Source organism: Echinops telfairi, unplaced genomic scaffold, assembly GCF_000313985.2.
Source record: "Echinops telfairi isolate 266 unplaced genomic scaffold, ASM31398v2 ScPeMD7_3533;HRSCAF=4204_1, whole genome shotgun sequence".
Classification (NCBI taxonomy): Eukaryota; Metazoa; Chordata; class Mammalia; order Afrosoricida; family Tenrecidae; genus Echinops; species Echinops telfairi.
In genome coordinates this window covers 30,759,419-30,768,348 of record NW_022107432.1, presented here as the reverse complement: position 1 = coordinate 30,768,348, position 8,930 = coordinate 30,759,419, and the positions used below count along the sequence as shown (strand labels likewise).

Genomic DNA, 8,930 nt, shown 5'->3' with positions numbered 1-8,930 from the left:
CGCGTGTGGAAAGTAGAATTGCGCTCCGTCGGGTTTCGGGGGGCTGTTTGGGGGAGCAGGTTGCTCAGCGTCCGGGGCGCCTTTGGGCTGGTTGGAACCGCCAACCACGGCGGGGGGGGTGTCGGTGTATCGTAGCCCAAAGCCCAGGACCGTTCGTGCGGCCGCCTCCCTAGTGATCACTAATAGTTTGTCGATCGACTTGCCTTTCAGGCTGCTTTATTGACGTGGGCTCGCATTCCTTGTGTGTGTGGCTTGGATTGCCCGCGTTTCCCATGGTTTTGTTGTAGCACGTGCACTGGGAGCTTGGAAAAGGTCGTGGGAACGCGGGATTAAAGAGGTGAAGGGATTATTTCCTTGCTCTTTGTGAGGCCCCTCTGGTGGATTGGCTGACTTCCGTTGTCAGTGCTCACCACGCCATGAATGAAGGTCAGTGTGTTGGACTGCTTTGGGCTGTTGTGGGTATTTTAAAAATTATTGCAGCGATTTTTAGTTTTGGCTCTTAAATGGCAGGTACTGCTAGAATTCTTACCTGTTGAAGAGGAAGCTTCCATAGCGTTCCCAGGGTGGTGGTTTTTAAAAGTAAAATTGTGCCGTAGTCTTGGACTTGAGAAAGATGATTTATATCAGCTGATGGTTTAACGTGTCTTTAAACAATTTATTGTTGTATTCATTTGGTTTTTCAGTGACAAGTGTGCTGTGGACCAGTTTTTATTTTTCTAATAAACCTTGTTTGGGGGGTTAACTGTTACAGTCCCTGATTGGGTTCGCAAAACCCACTGCTTCTGCATTGATTAGCGACCTAAAGAAGGGTATCCCGAGGCCTACAGCCAGCACTTGATAGCCTGATCTTCTGCCCAGCATCTGGGGAGGCTCCTGTAAGCTACCCAGCCCTTGTGCCACAGCGTCATTGGGGCCCCTCAACCCAGTGCCCAGATGGTATGTAGTAAATGTATCTCAGTGTTTCATTTCTGAAGTAGTCTTCCCCTCAATTTGTACTGGTTCCTGCTCTGGGGAAAGAAGAGGCTACATGAGTCCCCTCTTATGTAGGGTTTCACTCAATGCCTGTGGGATTTGGGGTTCTTGGGAGGGAAACTTGGTGAATGAAGGGTTGGAGAGGTGAGTGTTTCAAGGGTACTTTTTTCCCCAAAGGGTACTTTTTTTTAAAAAATGGCTTTTTATATTTTTAATAACTGCATGCATGGCTGAGGTTTTTAAAAGTTGATAAAAGGGCTGGAAAATGGGAATTCAAAAGTGCTTGGATTTGCACACAATTGTTCTGAAGCCCCTTTGTGTATCAAAACCTTTGTTTAATTCAGCATTTTTTTTTTTAATAAAATTGGGTCTCTTACTGCTCTTGTGACAATCCATACATCAATTGCATCAAGCACATTTGTATGTGTTGACATTATTTTCTTTCTACTTGAGCCCTTGGTAGCAACTCCCTTTTTTTCTCCCCCCTCCCCCACCCTAATTGAATATCTTTCAATGTACAATTTAGTTATTGGATTACCCATCACCTTGTGCATTGGTTTCCTGCTTTTATTCCACAGCCCTTAACGAAAACTAAGCAAATACCCATCTCTATTCTCCCTGACCCTAGGAAACCATACAGAATTTCCCACTTAGTACTTTAAAGAATTTCTCTCAGATCTGTATGGTAACGGACATTTTGATTAATGATTACTGTTTTATACTTTTACTTTTGTTACAGAAATGCATCGTGATTCCTGTCCATTGGACTGTAAGGTTTATGTAGGTAACCTCGGAAACAATGGCAACAAAACCGAATTGGAACGAGCTTTTGGGTATTATGGCCCACTCCGAAGTGTGTGGGTTGCTAGAAACCCTCCCGGCTTTGCTTTTGTTGAATTTGAAGATCCTCGGGATGCAGCCGATGCTGTTCGAGAGCTGGATGGAAGGTAATTTAATGTAAGGAACTGTCCCTTAGATTTATTTAGATTCTATCTGCTGTAAATGACTTTTTGTGGACTGTCAAACCAAATTGATGTTACTGGGGATTTACTTGGTCCTTTTCTGTAAAGGGGTCCCTAGGCAATTGTGAAAGTGGGGAGGAAAAGTATTTTTTCCCAGCAGGCCATTGAAGGAAGGTTTAATGGTAAATCCAAAGTCTTTTGGGGTTTTAAATAATGGGAGTGGCTGGGTTATAAGCTAGCCGATAATTTTTATAGATTCATGATGGTTGGTATCATAAGGGCTTATTTTTGCGTTTTTTTATAAAAGGTATAATAAGGCTTTATGAAATGGTACTGTTCAGATTGCAGAAATGGGAAACATGCAATGAATTAACTTTAGGCTGCAAGCTAATGGAATGGCAGGAAGAGCTGTTTTTCAGTACTCCCACAGATAGAAGATGACAAATGCGTAAGAACCTCTATACCAGATCGGGGACACAACAAACGTAGCTGATGCAGGAGGATTTTTCAGAAAAACTACATGCATTAAGTCCCTTATTTAAGCTGGCTCTTATAATGAATCAGTTAAAAGAAGTGGGTTTTTTTTGTGACTAGTACTTTCAAAAATAAATTGCTTTAAATTTGGTTTTAAATAACATAGAATCAATTCAACTTACACATCCTCAAAATGGTGTCAAAAGGATTGAGTTGGAAACAACACAATGGTAACTTAAATGTGTTTGCTGCTTGTTAGGGACTTTGAAGTAATATATTGAGATTTTATTATTGACCCTTCCAGAACACTGTGTGGCTGCCGAGTGAGAGTAGAGCTGTCAAATGGTGAAAAAAGAAGTCGGAATCGCGGCCCACCTCCCTCTTGGGGTCGTCGTTCTCGCGATGATTATTGGAGAAGGAGTCCTCCACCTCGCCGCAGGTACTTGAGGGAGTTGTGTTTAAAAGTGTAGTGGCCTGTTTCTCTTAAAGTATGTTGATGGATTTTTGAACTCGAATCTGAGGTTTTTATGCAGCACTGTGCTGGGCAGTAGATTCGGGGTATGCGAGTTGTGCTGAGTGTTGGCTTTTTTGTCTCTAGCGCACTTCATGTTGGTAGTTCATAACTTCTATCTTGGATCTGTCTTCTAGCTCATCTTCAGTAGTTGCATCTTTCCAAGTCTTCCCTTGTACTTCAGTTTAGGCCTTTTTCCATTTCTTGACTCTATAAAGACCAACATTACATTCAATTCTAGTTCTTCACAAAAATGTGCTTTCTACTATTAGCAAGATTGTAATATTTATGAAACAGACAACTGTTTTAATGTTACAACTGGTAAAGTAGAAATCCTTCTGAAACTAAAGCCACTGACCAATGAAGGGGGCTAAAAAGTATTCCCAGTCACCTGTTCCTGAAACCTAAATAGGAGAGGATTCCATGGTGGTTTTTTGTTGTTGTTTCTTGTTTCATTTTTGGTTGTTGGTTTTTTGTTGTTGGTTTTTTTTCTCCTCTTTTTCTTTTTTTCCCCTTGTAATTGAAAATGGCATCATCCTTGAACCAGGCAGTATTGTCTGGGTGCTAACTCCACATTTCCTCAAACCTCCAAAATAATTTCTGCAGGACTGAATTTACCTCTTACCGGTGAGTGCAGTCCTAGGGGAAAGGAGTTCAAAATCTTGCCCCTTTTGCTGTTTTGGAAAACAACACACTGTTGCCCATCATAATAAGAGTATTTGTTAGCTGATAGATGGTTGTACTGATGGCTTGTTTTTCATTTTTTTTTTTTTTTGTGCTTTTTGGTCCATCTATTAATAAAAATGAACCCCGTTACAGAGTCACCATCATGTCTCTTCTCACCACCCTCTGAGTCTGCATTAGCCAGTCAACTACCCCTTTCAGCGTCATGTGACCAGCGCGCCCCATTCAGCTTGGCTGGTGTCGTTTCACATGACCCAGGCATGGCCAGTCGCCAGGTTGCACCGCCCTTTGGTTCCCGAGCATGCTGTTTTCTCTCAGCCTTCTCTCCAACCTTAACCAAAATCGGCAGCAGCCACCTCGACCGCCCACACATTCCTGGCCAATCAGCTCAGCTGTTTATTTACCAAATGTCTTCACAACAACTACAGCAACAGCCTTCGGCTAACCAAAAAGCAGGAAAAATCCACAACACCCCCTTCGCCAACCAACTAAATCCAACGCAACATCTGGCAAAACCTTTTCAGCAAATTCTTCCTGGCCGTCAGTCCGGCAGCCTCACCTCACCATTTCTAGCTTGTTGAAACCCAAAACTAGTAAGTTTTTCCTGCTTATACAGTTTACTGCTGGTTAAAATAAGGAGTAAGCGGCTTAAAGTAATTCTTTTTCTGGATCAAAGGCTGGCTGTGCATAATTGAATGGTAACGTACATATATATTGCTTGAATAAAACTTTTAAGGGTGATAGGGAACTCATAATGTAATTAGACTTTCCAGTGAAACTTATTTGCATGTGTGAGATGCCAAACTAAAAATTTTAATATATATCTAACAGTAAGCTTACCTTTCTAGCAGAAATTTGTTGAATCCTTATCACCTTTAAATGGTTTTACTAACAGTTTTCAAATTTTAAAAACAATTTTTGGGGTAAAGTGGGCCAAGCAAGCTAAGGTAATTTGGATAAGCCTAAGTACACCCTTAAATGTGACATCACAAATGCAGTTCTAATGTAGCACTTAATAAAGGCATCAGTATTTACACCTAGCGCATTTCCACAAAAGTACACCCTCCACCTGGTACCGAAGTCTTGTCATGGACTTCTGGGTTGCATGGGTTCCAAATACTGGCTTATGGTACTGTTTTGGAACTACTTGTGGGGACTACATTTTGGTGTGGTGTTTGGGTAGTGAGTTTAGTTTGACCTAAAATTTTGCATTGGACAGATCTGCTGTGAAGCATTCTTGATTAAAGTGAATCCATGGTTGGAATGACCTGCCTTTTTTCACTTTGAGCTTTTAGTTCCTTAATCTTTCCATGCCCTTTTGTTGTTGTTTTTTTTTTCACCTTTCTTTCCTTTTTAAAGTTTTGAGTTTGTTTTTTTCCTTTTTCTTTTTTTAAAACTTTTTGGACGATGGGTGCCAATCTTCGGCACATTCCCTGGGCCCAGCAGTTCAATTGAAAAGTTGGGAAATGGCCTCTCGCCATCAATAGTAATCGATGTGGCCTAATTTTCCCCTTTCTGCTTTCAGATCTCCTAGGAGGAGAAGCTTCTCTCGCAGCCGGAGCAGGTAAATCAAAGTGCCTTCTGTGGGGGCCAGATTCTCAGGAAGAAGAGCAGCTTTCTTTGTCTTCGCTCTTGGCAATTGGTGGGGTTATTGTGGAACAGGCCTTGAATAAGTGTGGCATATAAATCCTGGGTGGTTGATTTTCAGAAAGAATCAACTTAGCGTTTTTAAAAAGACTCGTTTAAAGGCCATTTTGTTGCTGACCCTAATTTTGGCTCCTTGTTTAGGTCCCTTTCTCGAGACCGGAGGAGAGAGAGATCACTGTCTCGGGAGAGAAATCACAAGCCGTCCCGCTCCTTCTCGAGGTCTCGTAGGTAAGAAAGATCTCTGGTGATGCAGATCATGTAAATATAAAACATGTCCCTCAAAAGAAGCCGTTTCAATGACTGCTGTTTTGTTTTATTTCTTAGCCGATCTAGGTCAAATGAAAGAAAATGAGAAGATGGAGTTGCAGACGGAGTGTAGTGTGTACAGGAAATGCATCATTTGACAGGAGTGTACAGACAAGTCACGTTGTATTTGAGTCTTCAGAAGCCTTGACTTTAATCCCGAAGACTGTTTGGTTTATACATTGTTTAATTTGAAAGCCTGTTTTTCCCTGCAAAACTCAGATCTGTAAGCTTGGTTACCAAGTCCAAGTATAACATTCCTATTGGAAGCCATACTTATATATTTCCTTGTAAAGTGCTTTTGAAGTAATAAAATGTTAGCATAATGTGTAGACTAGTCAGTTGAATCCACTACCACGGTTTTTGTCCATGAAAGATGGTTATATTATTTTCTGGGAAACATTGGGTTAATCTTTGGAGTGAATTTTAGTTGTCACCCAAATGATTTAGTAGTTAACTGTTTGGTAAAAAACAATTCAGGGTCCACTATAAAGTGAACCACCATTATTTCTAGGCATTTAGTTACTTAGAGTACATTGTAACCAAGTAAGTTGCCCATTACATCTCAGTTAGCATGAAAACTTTTGTTTTTTTTTAATGGCTTCAATTCTGCATAATTTTGAGGTGTTGCATGGAAATTCTGAACTAATCCATCATGATGTAAATTTTCACATGGTTCAAATGTAAAAGTGAAGAAACGAATAGTATGGAGGCATGCATAATCTTCCTCTTAAGATTTAGGAACTGTAATCACATTTGTGTGCTATTAGATTAAATCAAAATGCAACAGTTTTGTGGCTTAGTTTTGTTTAAATGTGCTCTTTCAAGGTAGCTTGAGTTTATGCTATTTTGACTGTCTTTAGTAAGACATGAGTCATTGCATTGAGTTCATAAGGGTTTTTGAAAAACAAATAGAATCTGCAATTGTCCTCTTATCCTTGCATGCAAATCTGAGAGGAAAGTTGGTGTCAGACTGCTGATTTATTGGGAGCTCTGGCTTGGGGACCTCTGCTCTTGCAGTACTTTCTCATATCTAAATATCCCATATTTTAGGAGAAAGCCAAGGTGAGAAAGTACAGAAAGACCTCAGTAGGTTAAATCAGTGCTTAATTTACTGGTATGAAATGTGTTTGAGAGTTTTTCTTCAGTATACAAATTCAGTTCTCCATCAAAGTGCTGAGAGGTTACTGATAGCAGTCAAATTCCACCTAAAGCAGACTAAGGGTTTAAACTGGTTTAAATGTTACCACGAATGTTATCTAGGGTAATCACAATTTGTTGTAGGAAGGTTTCTTCTATTGGCAGAAGAGGGATTGAAAATGACTAGGCCAGCGCTTATCAATGATGTGATCCATAGGTGGTATCTCACCCTCTTTTAGATTGCTGTAGGCAGGGTTTTACATATACTGATGCATGCCTGGTTGGGAAATTTCTTGTGTGGTAGAACTCTGGGTCAAGAATAATGCTGATCATTATGCTTTGAGCAGGACACACATCTGCTCCTAGGCACATAGGCTCAGTTTTCTAGGGTGGCTTGCCCTGCGGCTACTGGTGTACTGGTTACTCATTGGGCTACATACACGTTCAGTAGTTAAAACCACCAGCATCTCCAAGGGAAATACTGGCCTTTTTACTATAAGCCATTGATGTCTCAGAAACCCATAAAAGGGGTAGGGGAGTTGCTGCAAGTCAGCACTGACTTGATGGCAGTTGGTTTGGTTTGGTCCCTTGTCCCTCAAATTTGGAAAACATCCCAAGTGATGAGAGGACAAGCCATTGGCGTAGTATTGTCTTAATGTGCTTTTATTTTCAGACTCCTGAAATACCTAGTTGGTAATGCTTCAATTTGTTTCTTGTTCCACTGTGGCCTCCTTTTTTTTTTTTTTCCCAAAGTGTCACGTATTAAAATACCTGAGGAATGACATAAACCTGGTAGGAGTATAATTCTGTAGGTAATTATTGGATACTTTAAAAACTCATGCACTTGACGGTATGGCAAGGATCAGAAAGGGGATGGCATAATGTGATGTGTCTGAGGCTGCATTATTTTGTTAACCGTTTGCTTTGCTGGGATTGTAGGAATTTGAGATATGAGGTATTTCTCGACTTTTAGTGGGCCTAGTTAGTAACTGTAGTACAAGAAAATAGGCAAAATATTAGCCAAGCACACGATACCGGTGGTCTGCGGCAAACCACACTTAAAAAGGACTTTCAGGTACGTTTTTGAATCGTGTGCTACTTAAATGTTACCATACATCATATGTTGTCATAGCCAAGTTTAATGTTTCTTACTCCCTAAAGACAGGTAAGATTTATAAAGACTTTGATAATAGTGAAGTCTTGTTTTTTAAAATGCTACCCTGCTTAAGTGAAGCTTTTGGTGGGGTCTTAAAATGGTGATTACTTCTACTTCATTATACTTTTGGTATAAGACTGTCTTTCAGAAGAGTCTAGGTATGAATGATCTGAGTTCATTTAGCACTGGGTAGCCTTGCCAACATAAACCTTTAGCACTTACTGGTTGCAATAACATTCTTTAGTGACAAGTTTTTATTTGCAGACAAGTCCAAACCAAAGTCAAGAGGCAATGCTGAAGAACCCTGAGTGCTTTTCTTCTAGTGTTCTTTTTGGTGGAGAAAGGTGTGTTTTCTATTTTCGTGGATCATTAGAAAAGGACATTGAAGTCATATAAGAAAGTTTAAAATTTTTTCTAAGCAAAGCCTTAGCCTTGGGCATCTGAAATTTATTTTTTTTTCCAGTTGGCTCTCTGCCACCAGAATTGCTTTATAAAATATTACACACGCCTATTCAATGAGTAAATTTTAAGTAGCTGTAAACTAGAATGTTGACTTGTGTTTTGGTCACGCCTTCTCCATGACAAATATCTTGAAGGAGTGGGATACCAAGAGGAAAAGACTTCATTCACTCACAGGCTAGTTTAGGCCGCTGTTTTGACCTTTGTTTAATCACTACATTTTATTATCTCCAGATGTTTTGAACCTGGCATTATGCTTCTGTGAAGATTCAAAAAATAACGACTCATAACCACCCTTTATAGCATGGATTCTCAACCTTCCTAATGCTGTGACCCTTAATATAGTTCCTCATGTTGTGGTAACCCCCAACCATAACACTATTTTCGTTGCTACTTCATAACTAAATTTGCTACTGATAGAATTGTAATGTAAGTATATTTGCAGGATGTATTTTCATTGTTACAAATTGAACATAGAGCCTAGTGCTTACTCACAAAACTATATAGTTATATATTTTAAATATTTGTGTTTTTCTATAGTCTTAGGTGACCCCTTTGAAGGATCATTTGACCCCTTTGGGTATTTTATGGGAGCACATATACCTTGTTTGCTTCGTTGTGT

At 40.0% G+C, this 8,930-nt stretch overlaps 1 protein-coding gene across 2 annotated transcripts in view; it reads left to right on the top strand.

Moving 5' to 3' along the window:
* The window catches only part of SRSF3 (serine and arginine rich splicing factor 3), a 7,632-nt gene extending 1,288 nt beyond the window's left edge, over positions 1–6,344 (top strand). Inside the window, exons 1-7 of one of the 2 annotated variants that reach the window (XM_045294796.1) lie at positions 171–426; positions 752–936; positions 1,712–1,919; positions 2,713–2,847; positions 5,129–5,167; positions 5,392–5,478; positions 5,575–6,344. In XM_045294796.1, the coding sequence (XP_045150731.1) occupies positions 1,714–1,919; positions 2,713–2,847; positions 5,129–5,167; positions 5,392–5,478; positions 5,575–5,602 (495 nt within the window). In that variant the 5' untranslated portion in view covers positions 171–426; positions 752–936; positions 1,712–1,713 and the 3' untranslated portion in view covers positions 5,603–6,344. Of the gene's footprint in view, positions 1–170; positions 427–751; positions 937–1,711; positions 1,920–2,712; positions 2,848–5,128; positions 5,168–5,391; positions 5,479–5,574 lie in introns of those variants that run through there. The other variant, XM_004710738.2, reaches the window with a different exon arrangement.
* Positions 6,345–8,930: the final 2,586 nt, after the last annotated feature.